General features: G+C 33.2%; 1 protein-coding gene across 2 annotated transcripts in view; it reads right to left on the bottom strand.

Annotated features, from left to right (window-relative positions):
* Nucleotides 1–24,498, bottom strand: part of THEMIS (thymocyte selection associated) — a 195,811-nt gene that overhangs the window by 148,849 nt on the left and 22,464 nt on the right. The window contains exon 1 of one of the 2 annotated variants that reach the window (XM_037520979.2): nt 11,642–11,870. The exons of the other annotated variant lie outside the window; for it this stretch is intronic. Coding sequence (XP_037376876.1) covers nt 11,642–11,732 — 91 coding nt within the window. The 5' untranslated portion in view covers nt 11,733–11,870. Of the gene's footprint in view, nt 1–11,641; nt 11,871–24,498 lie in introns of those variants that run through there. 2 annotated transcript variants of the gene reach the window in all.

Below are 24,498 nucleotides of genomic sequence, written 5' to 3' on the forward strand. Positions count from 1 at the left end.
GAATGAATCATCCATATATAATTACATACAAAAATATATGCTGGCAGTCCATATTTTAACTTTGTATTATATCTTCAAGGCTGGCACTTAACAAAAAATAAGTTGGAAAATTTTAAGTATGAGCACTCTAAAAGTGAATAATGTACTTCACTGTACAAAAATGTCCATCTTTTGCAACATCTTCACTTAAGAAAACAATGCCAAAAAAAAAATTTAGCAGTTTCCTCTACAGCTTTTGAAAATAACTGAAATTATTCTTATCAAAGCTGCTTTTGCTTATGTTTAAATACCTGTTTTAAGACTCTATCCTAAATAAGAACTTCTTGCGCTAAATTTTAGGGAAAATGTGTTAAATGCAAGAAAACACACATGGAAATGAACTAAACTTTTAAATGCTTTTACATTTTAAATCCCAAACATTTTCATCTTTACTTTTAAAAATGTAGTGTTTAATTATAATTAGAAGCTAATTTTTTATTAATATGAAGTACCTCACCTAAAGACATTCCAGGGGCCGATTAATACTGATTTTTAAAAAAGTTTCCAAAATTTTCATAGAAAAAAAATTCAAATAGCATTAATGTTGCCATAAATATAATTTTAACATTTACAAAATCAATGTAACTCCTATAATATTTTTTAAATGACACCAAACATTTAAGTTTTTCAAATTCTATTCTGATAGTTATTTTTCTGTCCAACCATCTGCCACATACATAAACAGAACAAGTTTTTACATATTTAGCAAATCATTATAAATTTTAAATTTTGGTATATAAATGTTACTTAATTTTAAGGAAAGTCTTTTTATTTTAAATGTCTACGAACTTAGGTTGTCCTGAATCTCAAGAGCACTTTCAGACTGTGAAGCTCAACAGAACATACTATAAGGACATAGAAAAATTTTACATTAAAAATTTAATTTTTTTATTTAAGTCTTTATAAACTTATGTAGAGAAATAATGGTGCTGTTTTCATTTGGCTGAAAATGCATTCTCTTAATGCAACAAGCTATATATAATATAATATAAATGCTGTGAATATATATTAAAAAGTGAAAACAAGTTTGTTTTGTATGACTATTTAAAACCTATGAAATAAGGATACAGGTTGAATATGATGTTATAATTTTCAAATTCATCCTGATTTTACTGCCATGTCCCTAGTTGATTAAATTAAGCCTGAACAAAATTAAATTCAATTAGCCATAAAATAATTATATTGAGCATTAAAATAGGCATAATTGGTTTTTGCCATATGCCCTCACCAAATCCATAAAAGTCATGATCATATAATGCATAATTCACTAAGTATCATTATGCAGTATACTTATCAACCAGTTTAGAGTTACAACAGTTCTTTGATGTTGTGCTTATTAAATAGTAATTATAATCAGAAAAAAGTTATTAAAAGACAAAGAAATAGCTAGTACTAGTTATTTCTTGTCATGTTTACTTCAGTAACCCAATTTGTATAGTCAAATTGCCAGCACTAAAATGTTATAATTTTTTATAAAATGTTGATGATTCTATAATGATGGAATTTATTATAGGATTTCTTATACTCTCCAGGTGGGCAGAACATGAATAAACCTTATTAAAAAATCCTCTTACAAGTTTGTATGAGCCAGACTATAGATGGCTCCATTTTAACATATTATATTATCAGGATGATGGTATATTAAATCATTTACCAGAGTAAATATGTTATATTACGAACTGACTCTTAAAAGCATCTGTCCTCAAATGTTATACATTTCTTCTGCTTTCACTACATTGGCCAATGCAAGTCAATGACTACAAAAGGACTGGGAAGCACAATTCTATGCTATACCCAAAAGAAAAAGAGAACTGGAATAAAGGACATCATTTTTTTTTTTATTCTACTAATTTGTTCCTTGGATATATTCTTTCAGAGAACTAAAGATGATGTGATGACACAGGTCAATTAATCTATTGGCATATGTCACAATTTTTCATGAGCTAACTTACCCAGTGATGTCATCTCAGATTGTCATGGCAATAATGTTATTTCATAGCAAGGCTCTCCAAAATATGCTACATATTCCAGAGTATTTAAAAAAGTGAGATAAGAAGAAAACATTACAACTCTAGTTCATATTCATTTCTACATAAAATAAAATCAAATTATGCTAGTGTTTAACATAAAGAGTTTCTAATATTTTAAATTTACTGGTATTTAATATTTAAAACTGCTAATTTATTCCTGCATCAGGAATCCTAATCTATTCCTAAAATATATTAGGAATAAAAAAAAAATGAAAGAAATTGTCCTAAATCATTCATTTACTTGCAATATATTTCCATATAATGGATTCTATGTGTCAAGAATTGTTATAATCTAATTTTAACTATACTAACGTTCACAAAACATATAATTTTGCAAGATACCACTAAAGACTCTTGAGAACTGAAGATTGGAAAATCTATTAAAAAGAAAATATGTCATAGTATGTCTGTTCGTAGTACAAATTTGTCATCAACAGCATAGGATTGCTAACTAAAGAAAAAGCAAAATCTGATAAAAGATTTTTTCACATGTATATTGAGAGCCATAAATATTAGCATTAAACATACTCTAAGTATATATTACGTATGTGTAAGTGGGACTTTTTATGAGTTATCCTTAACAGCTATCTCTCAAAATAAATGCTCAAATAAATTACAACCATCTCTTTGGACCCCTTTATCACACATCAACATTTTCATACATTTTAAAGTATGCAGTAATGAAAAATTTTAACATTATCAATATGATTTCAATAATATTGCTTTCATTAAGCTATATTAATAGGTAATATAGTATAATAAAGCTAACACTTGTGAGAAAAATGGGATTAATAAAAATTTTAAATTGTTTAAATAGTTAATTTTATCTTTACAGTATCTTTTACAAGTTTTATTATTATACATGATTTATAATGGTCATAAATATGAATGAAGATATATAGGATATATAGATAGATATAAAGGTTACATAGACACAAAGGGTATACACTCATTTTTTAATTGATGAGTTTTCTTTATTTTTTAAGATTGATTTATTTATTTTTATACAAGAACTGGGGTACAGGCCAGAGGCATGGGAGGGTAAGCGGATTCACCAGAGACTGAGCAGGGAGCAGAACAGGCAGATGGACTGAAATACACTGCTGAGGGGAGCAGCAGGTGAGATGGGAGAGGTCTGCCGCGCCATGTGGGAATCTCCCTGGCCGGCCAGGAATGAACTTGCTCTGCAGAGGCAAAGGACAGCTTCACAGCACTGCGCTCAACCTGCTGTGCCACCGGAGAGGCCCCTTGATTTTTCTAATCAAATAAATTCCTGATTAATTAGGTAATGGATGGAAAATTCCATGCATGAGTTCACTCTGTGACCAAAACTGGCTTTGCAATTGTCGGCTTGAAAGTTCCACTTATATAAATACAGGCATATCGTGTTTTAGTATGTTTCACTTTATTATATTTTGCAGATGCTGCAGATTTTACTAATTGAATGTTTGTGGCAACCTTGTGTGGAGCAAACCTATAGGCACCATTTTTCCTCCAGTGTGTGTTCACTTTGTATCTGTGTGTCATATTTTGTCAATTTTCATAGTATTTCAAACTTTTTCATTATAATCAATTCTATTATTGTGACTGGTGATCAGTGATCTTTGATGTTACTACTGTAAAGCTTTTGGCAAACCATGAGCCACTCTCATAAAATAAATGTATTTTCTAACTGCTCTACCAACTGGCTATTCCCCATCTTTCTCCCTCTCTGCAGACATCCCTAATTTCAGGAACACAAAAATTTTGAAATTAAGCCAATAAATAGAGGCCTTACTATGGCCTCTAAGTGGTTAAGTGAAAAAAGAATCATGTTTCTCACTTTAGATAAAAAACCAGAAATGATTAAACTTGGTGAGGAAGGCATGTCAACAACTGAGAGAGATTTCTTATACCAGTTAATAAAGTTGTGAATGCAAAAAAACAAGTTCTTAAAGGAAATGTGACCTATTTCTGTGGTTAAATAAATGATGAGAAAGCAAAATAGCTTTATCACTGATATGGAGAAAGATTTTGTGTTCTGCAGAAATCAAATGAAGCACAACATTCCCTTAATTGAAAATCTAATCCAGAAAAAGGCTCTAATTCTCTTAAATTCAAGAAAGCTGAGAGAAGTGAGGACATTGCAGAAAAGTCTAAAGCTGGCAGGTGTTGGTGCATGAGGAAAGAAGCTGTCTCTATCACATAAAAGTAAAAGATAAAGCAGTAAGTGATATGGAAGTTGCAGCAAGTTAATCCGAAGACCTAGCTAACATCACTGATGAAGGTGGTTACATTAAACAGATTTTCAGTGTATACCAAAATAATGTTTCGATGTAGACAATGTAGATTTTCAATGTAATGGAAGTTACCATTTCAGGTCCTTCATAGCTGGAGAGGAGGAATCAATAATTAAATTCAAAACTTGAAAGGACAGATTAACTTTCTTGTTAAAGGCTGATGACTTCAAAGTGAAGCCAATGATTATCATTCTGAAAATCCTTGGGTCCTTAAAAATTATGCAAACTCTGTGATCTTCAATGGAACAAAAAATACTAGATGTCAACACATCTATTTACAACATGATTTATTGAGATTTTCCCACTCATTTTTGAGATCCACTGTTCATATCTAGATTTCTTTCAAAATACTATTTTTTAAAAGATTTATTTATTTATTTATACAAGCACTGGGGATAGGCAGAAGCGCGGGAGGGTGAGAGAATTCACCAGAGCCAGAGCGGGGAACAGAGCAGGCAGATTGATGAAATACACTGCTGAGGGGAGCAGCGGGCGCGGCAGGAGAGGTCTGTCACACCATGTGGGATTCTCACCGGCAGCCGGGGAATGAACCAGAGCTGCATAGGCTGATGGGCAGCTTCACAGCCCAGTGCTCAACTACTGTGTCACCAGGGGAGGCCCCTCAAAATATTAATGTTCATTCACAATACACCTAGTCACACAACAGCTCTGATGGAGCTGTATAAGGAGATGAATGTTTTCTTGCCTCCTAACTCAATCCATGGAGTCCATGGATCAAGAGGTAATTTCAACCTTCATGTCTCATTGCTTAAGAAATGTGTTTCACCATAAAATACATAGAAGAAAATATAGGTGAAACACTCCATGACATAGACCTCAGTAACATCTTTAAAGACACATCATCCAAAGCAAAGATAGTGAAGGGAAGGGTAAACAGCTGGGACTACATCAAACTTAAGAGCTCTATACAGAAAAAGAGACATTAACCAAAACAAAGAGACACCCCACTGATTGCGAGAAAATTTTTGCACACAATACTAACGATACAGGACTGATCACAAAGATCTACAAAGAGCTCACAAAACTCAACACATAAACAAAGTAAATAACCCAGTCAAAAAAATGGGCAGAGGAGCTAAAAAGACTTCTCCAAAGAGGAAATGCAAATGTCCAACAGGGATATGAAAAAATGTTCAACATCACTTGCAATCAGGGAAATGCAAATCAAAACCACAATGAGATACCATCTTATACCAGTGAGAATGGCACATATTAAAAAAATGGCAAAAACAGTTGTTGGCAAGGATGTGGAGAAAAAGGAACTCTCCTATACTGCTTGTGGGAATGCAAACTGGTCCAACCACTATGGAAAGCTGTTTGGAGGTTCCTCAAATTGCTAAAAATGGTACTTCCATATGATCCAGCAATTCTACTCCTAGGTATCTACCCAAAGGACACAAAAATATTAATTCAAAAGAACACTTGTACCCATAGTCTTGAGTTTATAACCCAGATTTATGCCTCAAATCAATAAGACAACTTAATAATAAATTCTTTAGCTAGATGTAATTAAGAATATCATACTGCCTTTTATCATTGTGATTCCAAGTTGGGAGCTTTCAACTCAGTGACATAGAACCTAACACAACTGCATGTCAGTTTTTCTCAAGTTCCTTCAAGCCTCCCTTCCCCCAAATTCTCCTGTCATGGAGTCATCACCATAAAAGGAGCAAAACCTGATCTCACTGCCTGCATTGATGCAAGAAATACTATGAAAAATATGTTCTTACACTTAAAAAAAGACACTGGATATTCAAGATAAATGTTTAAGAAAAGTATTCAGAAAGAAATCTGGGGTAATAGGGGCCTCCCTGGTGGCGCAAGGGGTTGGGACACAACCTACGAGGCTGTCTGCAGCCTCTGCAGCATGAGTTCGATCCTCCCGCCAGCCAGGGAGCTGACCCACATGGCACAGCAGACCTCTCCTGTGTCACCCACTGCTCCCCTCAGCAATGTACTTCGGTCAATCTGCCGGTTCTGTTCCCCACTCTGTTTCTGGTGAATCCTCTCACCCCCAACACCTCTGGTCTGTACCCCAGCTCTTGTATGCATAAATAATAATAAAAAAAGAAAGCTGGAGTAGTAGTATTATCTAAGAAAATAGAATGTAATGGAAAATATTAGAAAGGACAAGGTGAAAAGATATATATATGTATGTTTATATATATATATATTTCTCATAAACATAAATACATCCAGCTACTCAACCTCAAAAAATACGAAACAAAAGACAAATGGGTAAACTAAATAGATGAAAAACTTTTAAAGTGATAATCTTACATTGTACTCTCAGAAAACAATATAGCAGATGAATAAGAAGCAGTGAGAGCAAATATCCAAGTAAAACAATTATAAACTCAAAATATTTGGTGTATATTGAAAGATGCTATACCAAATATCAAAACACGTTTTGTTTTTAAATATGCATAATATTCCTTAAAGCAAGACATTATTATATTGTGAAATAAAGGAAGCCTCAAACAATTACAGAGAAACTATATAATACAGATGATTGCTTTCTAGTAACATGCAACTATTAATTAAAAGTGGGTAGCAAAAAGAAATTCTATCAATATATTTTGCATAGACAAATAAAATAGCCATTGGATTTGAAAGAAATAAATTGTTCTTAAAGAGTAATAATAAAATAACTTTATGGGAAAGTAAACAAAGAAATTAGAAAAAAAATATAATTTTCAACACATTTATCAAGAAGCAAGAAATGTTTTTAAAATGACTGCCCTTTTTCAACAAGGAAACTAGAAAAGAAGCAAAAAGCAAACAGAGAAACAAGAAAGGAAAATATTGAAAATCAAGCCAAATCAATAAAAGCAGCAAAGGAGAATATTTAAAAAAAAAATCTGATATCCAGCCAAAAACTTTCATCTTTCTAGTTCTTACAGAAGATTCTACCAAATTTTAAGGAAGAGCTTAATATCTATTTTTGTAAACCACCGGAGAAAATAGAAAATAACAAATCTATGTAGCTCATTTTAGGAAGTTAGTGTTACGCTGAATCTAAAAGAGATGAGCATGTTAGCTCATTTCCATTATGGTTGAATGCAAAAATATTAACTATATTATAAAACTCCTATATCGTATTTCAAAAATGTATATATAACATGAAAGGACTCTTTAATGCCAAAAAAAAATTTAAAGTTAATTCACATTAACAGACTATAGTCACCAAAACATATTATTGTCTTAATGGTAAAAAAATATTGATACAAGTTCAATAAAAATATTAGCTTACCAGGAAAACACCTAGAAAGCAAGGGCTCAATGGGAACTTCCTTAATTTTGTAAAGATTAAACACCAATTTTAGAGCATGACACTCAATGGAGGACTTTTTGATGCAGTTTCCTTATGATGAGGAATAAGAGAATAATTTCCTTTATTGCTCAACACAGTACTGTAGTACAGGCCGTGGCATGAATAAGACAGGTACAAGACATAGTAGGAAAGAGATATAATTCTTGATATTTTCTGATTATATCAATATCTATTTAGGAAAAACAATGAAATAAAGATAAATTATTATAATTTATGAGACTTCACCAGTATACTGTTGATAATATTTTCTTGCAATTCTCTACTTCACAGTGATAATGAGAAAACAAAAGAAATGTTGTATCAGTCTATTTATAACTGTTTACACACATATGTATATGACTGCAATCTAGGAGAAAGCCTAGGATGCATAAAATCTCTATGGAGAGAGTTTTTCAAAAATTTAATAAGTGATCTACATGATATTTGTTTTTTGTTTCTTTTAAAGATAGATAAACTATGCTCATGGATGGGAATACCTTACCATTTAAAAAATTGAAGGGATAATTTAAAACATTTCTACATTAGAAATTCTATTCCAAATGACTTCACTGGGAATTCTGCCAAGTGTTTTAATATGAGCAGAATAGAAAGAAGCAGCTCTGAAAGTTCAGCATGATGTAATACAAACTCCTGGCTGACCATTACAAAAAATAAAAATTATAAACCAGTATAATTCCCTAAAAGATATTTTTAAAGTTTAAAAATTTTTTGAACCAAATCTGTGATATATGTCTAAATTGCTTTAGTTCACAAGTAAAAGGCTTAACATCCAAAACACTATGTAAAAAGTCATAATTGTCATAAATGGTACAGAAAGAGTACTCGACAAATTAGACATGCATTCATGATTTTAATAGAACTGTTAGAATTAGAAACTTCTTTAACCTAAACCAACATTTTGCATAATGGCAAATTGTTGAAACTGTGTGTGGTGAATGAGACATGAAGTTCTTAATCACAACTCCTATTCAATACTATGGAAGTGCTAATCAGTGCTTTAACTGAAGGAGGAAAAATAACTACAGTCATTGGCAAGAAAATCTAAGACACGTCAATATTAACAGAAAACATGAATACTTACATAAAATATAAAATAAAGATTCAGTCTGGGAACCCAACGAACAACAAAGAGAAAATGAAAACTCAAAATATACCACTATAAAGGAATTTAAAAAATCTACTAAGAAAAAAAATCTAAAAAAGAAGTGCAGTAATAAAAAATTTTTAAAATGTTATTGGCACATGTGAAAGGAGATATTTAAAACTAGACACCTATAACAGGTTCATGTATCATAAGCTAATCTAAAATAGTGCCAATTCGGCCAATCAAAATTCCACAAGAACTTTTGTAGAAGTGGGTAAGTTAATTCTCAAATTTATATAAAGATTCAAGTAGCCAAACTTGCTTGCAAGAGGATAATTGAAGAAGTTATTTAAAGTAGTAGTTGTCAAGTTTGACTTATTACAATTATCAGAGAGATTTTTAAAAACCTGATGGCAAAATCTTATCTTACATAATTAAATCCTTCTTTTGAGGAGGTATCTGTATAGTTAATATTCCCCAGACCTTTCCAATATGCCACTAAATTTGAAAGCCACAATTCTGTAGCATGTTATCATACACAATATGCTACCACTATTCTTTTATCAGAATAACTGAAATTTAAAAAAAGAAAAACAAAATACTGAGTTTTGCAAAGGATATGGATTAAATGGAGCACTTATAATAGTGCTGGTGGCAATGTAAATTGGTAAAACAACTTAGGAAACTCATTCTTCATTACTTAGTATGGTTGAAGTACACATATAACATGACAATTCCTTTAGTTATGTATCCAGCTGAATGCCTATACATGCAAGCATGCATGTAAAGAATGCTCATGACACTATTTGCAATAATTCCAAACTGAAATAATCCAAATACCCAGTAAAGCCAATGAATAAATCATGGTATATTCCTCCAGTGGTATAATATATACCCTGAAATGGATATACTATGTTGAACAATGTGGATTAATTTTACAATATAAAATTGAACGAACATACATGCCATCCTGAAGAAAATATATGTTATAATTTGCCATTTATATAAAAGTTCCTAAGTGGACAAAAGCCATGATAATGGTTACCTTTGGGAAGGATGGTGGGTAAATGATACAGAGAAAGGGAACAACATGGGACTTACAGAAGAGTTGTAATTTTCTATTTTTTGACCTGGGGTGTGCTTTCATGAATGTACTTACTTTATAAAAATTCTTGACATTTGCTTTTTTCTCTTAATTGAAGTATGACATGGTAATAAATTAATAAAAGATGGAGAAGATGGTCTCAAAACACAGAAAAACATTATGTTCTTTTGTAGGACAATAAAAATTTCACTTATTTCCATGTCTACTTTATAAAAATGAATACAATGCAGTACAAATGTCAGTACAATTTCTTAAGCAATCAATATTTAAGGATGTATTTGAAAATTCTATGAATAACTAACTTAGGAGTAAAAATAAAGGGCTTGTCTATGTATGAATATTTTTATCTATATATTTCATTAATACTTATTCTAGAGTCATAGTAACAAAAATAGAGTGATTTGGGCAAAATAGAGAAAAAAGATAAATAAAATAGAAGGCATATTTAAGAGACAGTTCAAGATTTGAGAATATAATTTAAAAGCAGCAAAATAAATCAATGAGGAAAGGCTAGTTATCTTTGTAAAAATTCCTGGGAAATCAGGTTTACTCTACAGAAAATAACTAAAATTGTATCCCTGTGCACCTCATAGCAAGCGTCCTCCAAATGAATTAAAAAAGTGAAATAATAAAATTATAAAGTTGACATAAAATAATATAAGCAAACATCTTGGTGACATGCACTCAAAGAAGGACGTCTTACACAAAGCTTCACTCGTACAACCAGAGACAAAAATGATTTGGGACTGACTTAGGAACAGATAGATCATAACATTGCATAAGTGAAAAATATGGTCAGGTCCAAAATAATCAATTACAAATTAATTAGGCTCCTTAGTAAACCGATACCCTGTACAAATTCCAATTTATCACCTGTAGATGTGTGCATGTGTGAGCTAGATGTGATCTTTATTTTAAAATATAATATCTAATATAATCCTTTGCATATGGGTGGGAAGATTTGCCTACTGACATCATTCTTTAATCTATTTTCTCAGCAGGAAGGACCCAATTCCACTTCTTCCTCAGTTCTATAACTATTATGGCCTGAATTATATATTTTCCTAGAAAATGATGTCTTCCATGTATTAAAATTAATTGCTTAAAGATGCTAGGGTGTATATTTTATTCTTATATTGAATTAACATTGTTAACTACATTGAAACACACTAAGCAGTCAATAATTTTAACTGAATTGACTTTCAACATAAATTCTTGGTATTTATGTTGTGATCATTTAATATTAATTTCTGTACCTCCAAATAAGAATGTCATCATTTAAGTCACTAAAGAAAAAAACATTGACATTCACAACATTTAGAAATGATTAAGAGTTTGGTAAATTTCTCTTTCTAAACACTGTGCTTTTAATAGCTACTTTTGGTTTAGAAAAATAACTTGTTTTTATATTCTGAAAAATAAATATGGATAACAATTTTTCACTTTGACTACGCAAAACTTCAAAGAAAATAAATAATTCACTATTCATGTTGAGTTATTCAAAGGCCCACAAAATAGTTCAAGAAGCTACACTAAATTTCCTACCTCCCAACCCCAGAGTCCTTTATAGTTTTTCCCTTCGCCGACATTTTGGGTTTTTTTATCACTGTCAGTTAATTTTTTACTTTTACGATCATCTGTTTAACAGAACAAATATTTTCTATTAAAACGTCCCCCTCCAGTCCCCAAGAGTATATACCTTATAAGCACTTTCTAGACAACCAAGAGATAAGGGAGGGGAGTACTTACCTTCCACATAGATGCCTGCCTGGATTTCTAGGACCCTGGGGAGAGTCCTGAGGTCAAGAGAATGGACAAATTCTTCCAAAGACAGCGACATTGCTCTGACTTGGGTACTGTAAGTAAGGCCTCTTACTTACAAAAGAGTGTGGTTTCTGGGTGTCATTTGCCAGTAGTTGCAGTTCCTGCTCATCATTCCTCCCTCAGGCGCACAAGGAAGTCACTAGACTCTAATTAGGGTGCAGTAGCTCTGAGGTAAGAGGAAAGTGAGGAGGGAGGGAAGAAGAAGTGGGCAAAAGGAGTTATAGCTCTTTTTTGTTCTCATTGTGGCTTCATTTCCTTCTGACACTGAAGTAGAACAGAGTGGGGGTGGGGTGCGCATATCAGAATAGACTCTGCCCAAAAAAAAAAAAAAAAGAAAAAAGAGAATTAATGAGTAGCTCGCTTGCTCTGTCTGTTTCCAGTCCAGGTGTGTCTTTACAGCAGGGGTAAGACTGTTTGGGGTAAGAGTTTCTTGTGGTTTGTAGAACAGAAAAGAACAGGTATTTAAGACTGAAGTTTAACTTTAAACATGGCACCATGTTAATTCTTTATCTCTTTAGTTAATTTCTAAAGTTTGTCTTTGTGCCTTATTTGCATACTTGCAGTGCTTTTATATTAAATTTGGTTATGAAAGTGCTTTGCGTCAGCTCTTTTGGGAAATCTTGTACTCAGGAGAGAGGATTGAAACTACTTTTTATTCTTCCACATTAAAATTTTTGCTGAATCTTAAAGGTGGAGGGGTGGCATGTGCAAAGAGATACAGTAAAGTAATATGAATTTTCTAATCACCACATGATAGTGGTAGTATCTAAATCCAGTGGGTCTTGGAATTCTGGGTCTAGATCTGCTTTTAATTTACAGGTGACTGCAATTTTGTCTTCTCTGTTCCTCATTTGTCTCATTTATTAAATGGAGAAAAGGTAGAGGAGTCAAATAAATTGTTCTGTTTCCAAGATGAAAATTCTACAGTTATGATCGATCATGTGGTCCAAATTTAAGAGAACTGGGGGGGGGGGCAAATAACCAATGTCAAAGGAATCAAAGGAGGACTAAACCTCATGAAACAAATTTCTTAAAAATCCTCCTTCTCTTCAGTCTTTATATTTAACTGAAACTATTTGAGAGATACGAGCTATGTTCTGACTTTCTTTGAGGGTGAATAAAGGAAGACAGGTTGTTGTAGATACAAGTGAAAGAGCCTAAGAAGCTGCACAGACTCCTTATAAACTGTACTCTAGACTCTCAGTTTAAAACTGTTTTGGCCTTAAGTTGCAAAAAGCAAAAGTAGATAGAGACAGTCTATCCCTTGCAGCTTCATTATATGAAAACACTAACTTAAGTTAATATAGAGCTTACAAAATTCAGCTCTCACCATCAGATTTGACACTTGGCAATATTGTGCTTGGCTTCATTTATTTTACAAAACTGAAATGTATGGGGTCACCTTAGGAGAATTTTTACCATCCTCTTTTACTTCCTCTTGTAAATTTTTGCCCCAAAATGTCCCAAATTGATCAGTCTGTATCCATCCCCAAGCTTAAGCGTCTCAATCAACTGCAGACACTGTTTACAGTGTTAACAGCATATTTCACAGAGTTGAATATGTGATAAAGGCCACTGTGGACTGCCCCTTAAAAAATACACATATGTTAGAATTGGTGCCACAACCAATTTTACTTGATCTCTATCGCAAGTTAAACCTCACTTCATTTTTTTTTTTAATTTCCCATGTCAACTTTCTAGCCTACTAACCAAAGAAAATATTTCAAAATACCACCAATCTTTTACAACTATCTATACCACTCCTGCTTTTGCTCTTTCAACAAATGACCCTCCCCCTCCTTTTTCTTTAATCAGCTTCTCTCATGTCCTCAACCCTAGTTATGACATTATCAGTCTCTCAGTTTCCCATGCAAGAGGCTACATCATGGGAGATGCCATCTTCAGCCACCAAATCTATCAAGTGCTCTATTGGCAATACCCAATACCATTCACTCTGTTCATGCTCTGTAATACCACTATTACTACTTTAGTTACTACTTTAGTCCAGATAATAATCCAGGCAGAATTATTCTGATGTGAACAGCCAAGATAAAATTCACAATTATGAGTATTAAGAGGGTTCTTAAATCACAAGATACTAAAATGAGTAATTAAAATTCAATAATTGAAACAGCAGATTATTGATGTAATAATTGCCTAATGGGACTCAGAAACAAACCAAAGTATAAATAATAATTCACTGTATGAAAAGGTAAAATTCCTCAGCAGTATGGAAAAATGTTTCATTCACCAAATAAGTGATTTTTAAAATAAAAGTTAACTCTTACAATTCTATGGGACAATATTAAATTCAGATAAATTTAAATAAAAAAGATAAATTTAAATAAAAATAAATCAAAGGAAAACATACAAGTCTAAACAGGATAAAGGAAAAAATTTCTAACCATTAATGGAAGTGTTGGAAAAAAAACTATTAGATTTAAATGCTTCTGCAAATCAAAAAGAAATTTCAATAACACACAAAAAACTTCAAATAAAGAGTTAATGTCCTGGATGCATAAAGAACACCTACTAATCAAACAGCAAAGTAAAAATATTCAAGGACATGCGCTTCTGACTATGAGCTTGTATGTGAACAACTCTCCTAATAAGCACAACTCAAATGTGGGTGATTTTTTAAAAATCTGACTTAAGGAACAGAAGAGCTGTCAAGGGCATTCAGGACTAGAGATCCTGAGCACAAGAGAAACAATGATAGGAACCCAATATCCTGTCTTTCTTTTTCCCTCAAGGCATTTGTGGATTAATAATTGGCTCCAAGAGAGAGACTGAGAAGCAAAGCAAAAATTGGAGGTGTAGGAGGAGGGAAGCCAAGTTGAGTTGCTAGCAATTTCAAATAGCTAGGGACAAAAACTGGGGACCAGCCAGGCATTCAGAGAAACTCAGAAGTGAGTTGCTCAGTACCATTTTTTCTCTTCAGGATTTTGCCCATTCAGAATTGGTACATGGTTGATTATATGAGATAGACTCTAGTTAAAAAGCAATGGAAAGAAGCTGAAAGTAGCCAGTAGTGCATTGCAGCAGTCTCATATTGCTGGGAAAGCAGGTCCTGCCAAGCAGTAGGGAGCTGCTCCAGTAAATGTCCATTTCTTTCAGCAGAAGCTGGTGAAGGGTTGACTTGAAATAGAACAACACTTACAAAAACTGATGCTCAGACTAAAATTAGCTCAATCCCTTTTTGCCCCATTTTAGTTGCCAGATAAAAGCAAAAGTAAATCCTCCAGCTGAGGAAAAGCAACCAGAATTTAACACGTCTAGGATTTAATAATGAGAAAGGACTTAAATATTGAATTATTGTTAGTATACTAGTGAGAGTTAGCCAGGGACCCAAAACTGTTAAAGGATGCATGCTCTAAAAGGGGCCTTGACTTCGGCACACATAAAGACAAAGGAAACATACTCAGCATTACTTCTTCAGATATATTGATTTGTCACTTGTCACTTTACAGTATTAATTTTTTTAATGGAATATTAATTATCAAATCATCTACGAAATAGGGCTAATTTTACTTTTTCCTCTCCAACTGGGATTACTGTATTTCTTTTGTCTTATTGTTCTGGCTATAACTTCCAATACTATGTTGAATAGTAGTTGTAACAGTGGACATTCTTGTCTTATATCTGATATTATAGGAAAAGACAGTTTTTTAATCATTGACTATGATATTAGCCATGTGTTTGTCTTACATGGCCTTTATTATCTGACCTTTATTATGTTAAACTGTGTTCCTTCTCATTCAAATTTTATTATGTTATGAGTGGGTGTTAATTCTTATCAAATGCTTTCTATTTCTATTGATATGGTCAAATGATTTCTGTCCTTTCTTTTATTGATGTGGTATATTACATCAACATTTGTTACTGCCCACTAGTTATAAGCTATATAGTTCCTAGCTCTTGCTTTTTGGGAAGACAAATTACTGTTTCAGTTTTCTTGATTGTGATTTTTCTTATTTTTCTATTTTACTTAATTCAATCTTGGAAGATTGTATATATGTAATAATTTTTGTTCATTTCCTCTAGATTATCCAATTTACTGACATAAATGTTCACAGTAGTCTCTTATCCTTTGTATTTCTATGGTATCTGTTGTAATTTTTCATTTTTAATTTTATTTATTAGCATTTTCTCTCTTTTTCCCTTAGTGTGCCTAGCTAAATATTTGCTAATTTTGGTTATCCTTTCAAAGAACCATCACTGGTACTTTTTAAGTCTTTTGTATTATCTTTTTTATTTCTATTTCATTTATTTCTCCTCTAAATTTTATTTTTCCCTTTCTTCTACAGACTTTTTCTTTCTTTTTTTTTAGTTCTTTAGGTGTAAGGTTAGATTGTTTATGTGAATTTCCTTATTTCTTTATAGATGCTGATATTACCATAAGCTTCCCTTTTAGAATTGCTTTTACAGCATCCCACAGATTCTAATAGATTGTCTTCATTTTTGTTGGTCTCCAGGTATTTTTTTTTGCAATTCTTTGAAAGGATTGCTATTACAAAACATCTCATAGTTTCCAGTAATTGTCCAAGTATCTCTAAACCTATGAGTATATGCCTTCATCATGGCCCATTTTTAAAGAACACCTGCCTGGTTGTATTTCTACATTCTTTTTGGATGAAATTCAATGCTGGGCTCATGTTTTTTCTCAAGTAGATATATCATCCTGGTCATCCTCATTTCTTCCCTATACCTAATTGTTCTTTCAGCAAATATTTGTTAAAACACCCTCTGAACCTTTATAAAAGAAACTGAAAATATAAATAAGCCCTTAAAGAGTTTACATTTTAGCAGACTAGGCACATAAATTAAGATCCACCATCCAAATAAATAAAGTTCTTGATAGAGATGTGCAGGCTAATTTAAAGGAACACACAAGGATGAGACACTCAACACAGGGACTTAAAGAGTTAGGAATGGGTTTCCCTAGCTAGAGTGTTCCTGAGGTTAACAGGAAAGAGGCAGTTAGGGAGCTAAGCCTGTTTACCTTATAGAGGCTTTATTTAAATGGTTGATTTTTTTTTTTTTGGCATGGAATTTTACCAGTTGTTAGATATAGCAGAGCAAATTCACAGGTTGAGGTGTGAATCTTGTAAAGAAAAATGACATGAATATTGGCATCATCATATGAATCTTCACTGCCATTTTCCCTTGCCATAGAAGTCCAACCTTTCCCTCAGCACCATAATGGGTAGTCAAAAATAATTTTCACTCAAAGATATATTCCATTTTCTCTTTCCAAATGGTAGAGTTTCTTTAATATGACTAACATTTTCATCTCATATTTCTATAGCATTCTTTAAAAACTTAACTGCAATATGCCATAGAAAAGATATTTTCATTTAACAATTGTTTTCTCTCATTCATATATTTGTTACATCTAAGAGAAAATCAAAGATATCATTTATGTTTCAGTGTGATGACATCTTAGTCTATCAGGTCCTTGACTCATAATCATGACTGTCCTTGACATTGCTAAGCATTAGTAAAATTAAAAATTTTTAAAAATAATTTTCTATTTCTAAACACTAAGTTACCAACCTCTTTGCAGAATCCAGTCTTTTCTTTTAGACGTCACACCAAAAAATTAAATATATTAAACATAAATTATATCGTAAAACACATTAAAATATGTTAAATGTAAATTATTTAGTTTGGCATATTTAATTTGGGATCTTATTTAACTATGTCAGTTTCTTAAGCAATAGCTTTTGCTTAACCTGACAGATGTATATATGAAATATTTCATTTTAAACAACTTTTTCACCTTGTGCTATGAAACAGAGTCAAGTTAGAGGTACAAGATAGCAAGTTATAATATTAATAGTGAATTGACTATAAAGAAACTGACAAAGATAGCAAACAAAAATATATAAGCAAAATTAAAAAAACAACATCAAAAAATTTTTTTTTTCTAAAGAAATAATGTTGACTGATGCAGCTGGGCCAGGATTCATATTTCCTAAATTATCTTAAAAATAAAAATTATCTTTAAATAACTAAAAAACACTCTTCCCATTACATATATACTTCTCAACATTTCATCAATTTATGCATATTACACAATTTGACTGATATTATTTCCAAAGCTGGAAAGTTATAAATCTGGTGACAAGAAAATTTGAGGCAGAAATACTTATGGGAAGTAGCCAATTTGTGAGAAACGACTCTCCCAAACCCCACCCAGCAAAAATCTTGAGGAGCGGAACTAAATGGGTAACAATGGGAAAATTTACAGATTCACTTTACAGAAAAAAGAACGACTTTAAATTTCATTGGTTTTTGTGATCCAATTTCTCTTTTTTGAGTAGCTAAGACTAAATGAAGTAAAAGATTTCTTATAAGATAATGCTTTTTCCCCACAAAGATTTATAGTCATAGTGCAAGTTGCCTTCTCAGTGACTATTTTCCAAGTAAACTCTGAGAGTGGCAACTAACCTCATCATTTTGTGAGTTCATTATTTGGAAATGTATATATTTCATTCTTAGTAATCATGAATGTACCTTCAAGAGTTTGTTATCAGGGGAGAAAATTATTGATATCATAACAGCTAAAACCACTTTATTTAAGGATTTGTTTTCTGACAGCGTATATTCAGAAACTAATAGGCCTCTGTGGTGGCCTAGGGGTTAAGTCTCAGTGCTATCATCACCAAGGTCCACCACGATGGCCTGAGTCTGATCCCTGGCCAGGATGCTAACACACATGGTGCAACAGACCTCTCCTGTCTTGCCTGCTGCTTTCCTCAGCAGCGTATTTAAGTAGATCTGCCTGTTCTGCTTCCCACTCTGTCTCTGGTGACTCCTCTCACCCCCCTGCACCTCTGGCCTGCACCCAGCTCTTCTATGCATAAATAAAAAAATAAATAAATCTTTTAAAAAACTGTTTAATTTTTTTTTGGTATCTTACAACACTATTCCCAGAATAAAACATCTGTATAGAATAAGGCATTGGGGAACCTGTTTCTACTATCACTGTGCCTTAAAGGTGACTTCACATTTGAAATGAAACTTAGAAAATAGAACCACCATTTTTAAATTTCAAAAATTAACTTTAGAATAGGTCATAGATTTACAGAAAATTTACCAAGACAATACAGTGATTTCCTATATACACTCCAAACTCATTTCCCCAAATGTTAACATTTCATATTACCCTGTGTATTTGTCACAAATAAGAAGTCAGCAGTAAGATACTAAGTGCTTTTCAACTCAAGTTCTTTTTCCTGTTCCAAAATCCTACCCAAAGATACTTCATTAGATTTAGTCACCATTTCTTCCTAGGATCCTCTTTCTAGGTTATGACATTCACTCTGATATTGTTTTTTGAAAACCTTGCAATTTTCTGGGCACTGATCAGTTATTTTGCAGGATAACCCTCAATTTGCATATGCCCAATGTTTTCCTCACAGTTAGACTGGGGTTAAAGCTTAGAGAGGAAGACCACAGAGGTGAAGTACTGTTGTCATTCCATCATAACAAGGAAACATTACTATTATCATGGCTTGTCATTGATGGTTTTAATTTTAACCATCTGCCTATGGTAGTACTGATCAGTTTTCTCTACAGGAAAGTTATGCTTCTCTTCTTTTCATACTAGTGTTTCTCGATGTAAGTAATTGAATATAATCTATACTTAGTGGGTGGGAATTTATGTGTTTCAACAACTTGGGGGGAGGAATATTTACATAAATAATTTGGAATTCTGCCAAACGAGATTTCTATCTTCTCACCTATTTGTTATTTATTCACTCATGTAATTATATCAGTATGGACTCATGGATATTTATTTCACATTTGGTATTATACCACTTTTAAAAAATTTTATAGTTAAAATTGTTCCAGCTTTATCATTGTATAATCACATAAATATTTCTATAGGCCTTTGTATCTCTATTGAGCTAAACATGAGTTCAGACTTAAATCTCCAACTCTAATCCAGCTACATGATTTATTCTAGTCTTTTCTTTCTTGCTTATTTACAACTTTGTGCTCTAACCTTGAGACATCTGTCTTCTACCATCTGGTGTTCAAGTGCTTATTTGTTAAATCCCAGTATATAAATGTGCAGAGCCTTCAGTCATGTTAACCCATACATAGGTACCTTTGTGAGAAACAACTTCCTAAAGTAAAGTATAATGCTTTTATTTCCTTGTCTTTATAGTTTTCATTATTACCACCATTACATCTTTTTCTCCACCTCCTTCAGTAAGGTTACTTCATACATTTATACATAAATACAGTTATTATATGTATTATAATATGTTATATATGATATACATTACATATTGTGTAATAACTATATTATATATGTACTATGTATCACGTCACTATTTATATAGTATACACATTATACATACATAATGCAATAAGATTCTTTTCTCACAATCTGGAGTTCCCTGGCACTCATTACTTTTATAAGTTCTGTATCACTTAGTGGTAAGACGCCTAATTATCTTTTCTAAAATACAGGAAACAGAAGAGTGCATATGACTATTAAATTCTAGGTTAGTGACTAAGTTTTGCTGTATGGAAGTATTTAAATGCAGGTTAACATACAAATGTGTATGTAAATTGAAAAAAAAACTAAAATAATCCATAACAGCTGAATAATAAGTACATCAAGGCCCATTCCTTCACTAGACTATCATGTGGAGTAAAAAGAAATGATGTAAATCCACACATCAACACGAGTGCACTTCAACAAGAATAGAAGAGTAGAATTACAATGCTGTGCACCTGAAACTTATAAGCAAAGGTAACAATAAAATTATATTTATAAAACACAGATCCACATAATTACATTTAACTATACATTCAGTTAATGTATAATAATAGAAGCAAAGAAATAAAATTGGGATACTACAGATATGGTGGAGAAGAAGACAATAGGTGAATGATGTGCAATGTTTAAGAAATTCAAAGGTAATGATAATGGTCTGTTCCTTACATTTAGTAGATATACCTACTAATAATGTTGCATTTAAATTTATCAGTTATTAAATACATATGCTTATGGAATTATCTATTTAAAACAAAGTTTAAAAGACCAAAGCAATATTGTAATGTACTCATTTATTTAACAGATATTTTTTGCACTCCTACCAGACACTGGGTACTGAACTATTTGTTGGAATTTTCTGCTGAGCACAAGAAATAAGTGTGATGTTTTGTTCACGGAGCTGACACACTATGGGTTTTTTGCCAGCAATGGATCATCTGAAATTTCTCCAGAAATGTCATGAACTTAATGGCCATGGACACAGTTTATTCAAGCTGTCTCACCTTTGGAGGCCAATCTGTACCTGAAGTCCTGAGGCATGCAGTAAGGCTAACAGGATCAAAGAGCCATGGATGTGATCTACTATGCCAAGCTACCCACATCATCTTAGACCCAGGAATTCCTCATGTCCAAGACTGGCCTGTGACGTTCTCACTGGAATCCCACATCTGAGAAAACTGTATTCTCCTTAACCTATACTATGACCAGCTTCTATGTTCAATGATTGATTCAACATGTGACTTTAAAAGGTTCAAAAGTAGGGCCTCCCCTGGTGGCGCAGCAGTTGAGCGCAGGGCTGCGAAGCTGCCCGCAGCCTCTGCAGCGCCGGTTCAATCCCCGACACCCGGCGAGGGTCCCACATGGCGCGACAGACCTCTCCTGCCGCGCCCGCTGCTCCCCTGCAGTTGAGCGCAGGGCTGCGAAGCTGCCCGCAGCCTCTGCAGCGCCGGTTCAATCCCCGACACCCGGTGAGGGTCCCACATGGCGCGACAGACCTCTCCTGCCGCGCCCGCTGCTCCCCTCAGCAGTATGTTTCATCGGTCTGCCTGCTTGTATAAATAAATAAATAAATCTTTAAAAAAAAAGTTTAAAAGCAAAAAGTTTTAAAAAAAAAATAAGTTTAAAAGCATTAAGTAAATACAAGAAAAAAAGCTGTAATCTTTTGAAAAGATGACAAACACCATATGCCTTTTGGTTTTCTGCTACATTCCCTGTCAGATGAAGTGGTGTGTTTTGTTTTATGAGAGTCCAAACTGCTTAGTGTAAAAGTTAGGCCTCAGAACCTAACCTGAAGTTATCATCTCTCCAAGAAGGCTTCTGCCAAAAATCCTGCTGTCTCAGCAAAAAGAACAAATTGTTCTTTCAGGAACACAACAGTCTTCCAGCATAAAATGATCACTATTGTGTGCTTTCTCATCAGCCTGAATGGGTCATGAATCTATCCCTGAGCAAGCTCAGTGGCCAAGTGAAGGCAGTGCTCTGACTCCAGGGTAGGTTACAGCCCAATTCTGATGTTGGACATTAACCCCCTGGATGGAGACTGAAGAAGTTATTCATAAGTTAAGGTTGGGAAAGTAATGTCTCCTGCACTCATCTTGAGGTTCTAGCTCTAAATTCCTTTGTCTCCATAAAGTCTTTTTTTCACCTTGAAATCATTTTTTAAAAGTCTGTCTTCTTTCATGGGTACCTCATTAGTTTAAGATCTCTTGCTCTGTGGGCTTTTTCATGCTTTTTTCTCTGTCAGGATTGTAAATTGCTTAAGGGAACCATCTGCAACTATTTCAACTGCATGTGCTTCAAAACTCCAAGCATGATGCTAAGACATATTTTCTAAAGGAGCAATTGAATGGCCTTTGCATATTTGATGTATTTAATTGGATAATCTGAAACTAAACCAGGTTAAGTTCTGCCTCCATCCCCCTTTTCCTCAAGATGACAAAGTCAAGTCATAACAAGACCCAGACAGAGGCCAATGCTAAAGTATTTGTCTTGCTGAGAGACTTCTCGGTTGAAATAGAAATATAAATTCAGGCTTTTAATCCCAAATGCATTATTTAATCTGTATTTGAAGTAAATATCGACCACATAAAGAGGCTGAATATTTTTCTCCTGAGGAAGACTTTATAGCTCTTACCTAAGAATTCAGTCACATGTGCTATATTCTTAGACAGCCAGGATTGAATTGGTAATGACAATCAAGGACTGTGTTTCCTGGGACTTAAATCTGAAGGAAATATTACTCTCAAACCCTTTACTGAACAGCACAGAGAAATGGTAGTTGCCAAGTCTTACTGCTATTCCTATCAGGGTTTATTTGTGAAGATACTAAGAAAACTTGTATTCTTTTGTCACTTTAAAAAAACCTATGGGATGTATTCTTGTTCAAGATACCATTTCATATAATGATAGAATTTAAGGAATAAATAGAACCTTTTCTACAATAGAACACAACTTTATAAAATCAACAAATATTTCTTTGAAACAAATATTGCAAATAATAAAATTCCAAGTACAGTATTTTGTAAACACACATATTTTGATTATCAAAAGACCAAGTGACAAACATAATTTAGCCTCATTTTATGTTACCAGTGAACAGAAAAAGGTCTTATTTTTTGGTATTGAAACATTTCCTGGTTTCCATGTTCCAAAGACCTGATGGCTCAATATTTTCTTGGATTCTAAGAGCTATCATAAAGTTTACAATATATTTCCTTTTCTGGCTAAGTTAGCATGAGTCAGATTATTTATGTCTGGAATAACCCTAACCACTACATTGTCCAGTGAAAGTCTTCATTACAACATTCAATGGTTTTAAGAATCATGCATGAGCCTTAGATGTCATTCTCCATTAGCCATTTTCTTAGAAAGACCCTAATGTAATAAAGAGATTATCTCATCAACTCTAATGCAGTTCTTAAGACTCTGAAGAACTTCCACCATTAACAAATTTCAAGTATAACATATGTCCCGTGGTTTAGCATATTAATCATAAAGAAAGATTATCAACCTGATGGTGCTGGTAATAGCAATATATTTCCAGACTAAGTCTCTGTAACTGGCTACTTACTTGTTAGAAGAAAACCCTGAGACTATATACGTGACCAGTGATAACTGTATTCCTTGGAAGTCTTATGCAGAAGATAATACTGGGCAAACAGCTATATGTTTGATCCAGAGGCTGAAGCTAATGATCATTATTTGCACAAAGGGACCGGTTGTCTAGGTGTTTTTCTTTCCTGCAGGGAACAAAGGTTCTGTGAAGGATCTCTCATCAACATCTGCCAGCAAAAGAGACCAAAGTAAATATAAACATTGTGAATGTAAATATAAATATAAAACTTTGAGTCTTTATGATGTTCTATTTGTGAACCTGGTGTGTGTCTACAAAAGGGGTGGAACTTGTAAATCTTGATGTGGTTAAACACAGATTGCACCCTTCTCAGTATTTCCTGCTGTGTTAGCTGAATGTAACAGCAATCTATTCCAGTTACATTAATCTAAAGCATAAAGAGAAAAGTTACAGAATAGTTTAAAGGTAAGCTTGAAACCAGGGATTGGGTAAAAACTGGAACCACAAATCAAAAAGTCATCTGAAACTTTAAGTGTTCTCTCCCTATCTTTCATTTTTATTTTCTCTGTATGTCATAGAAGTCTAAGCAACCCTCCCACATTCACTCAGCTAGTTTGAAATAGAGATGGAAGTGAAATCCACACCTTCTGGTTTTGAGCAGTTTTTATTACACTTTACTCTGCCTTGAGAGCAAGTAGCATCAGCTATGTAAATATAACACCTTCTATGTTTTACTAATTGGTAAATTGTACCAAATGATGATATAGCAAATGAGGTTGATGAATAGTTGCATGAAGGTCTGCAAATTTCCCTCCTCCCTCCTGTGTGCTTCTTTCCCAACAGAATGTGATGGGCGGAATCACTGATCACAAAGTCATATAGTTCCAGTTCTACACCACACTCAGGAGACCC

Source organism: Talpa occidentalis, unplaced genomic scaffold, assembly GCF_014898055.3.
Source record: "Talpa occidentalis isolate TD23 unplaced genomic scaffold, MPIMG_talOcc4v2.1 talOcc4.2, whole genome shotgun sequence".
Taxonomy (NCBI): Eukaryota; Metazoa; Chordata; class Mammalia; order Eulipotyphla; family Talpidae; genus Talpa; species Talpa occidentalis.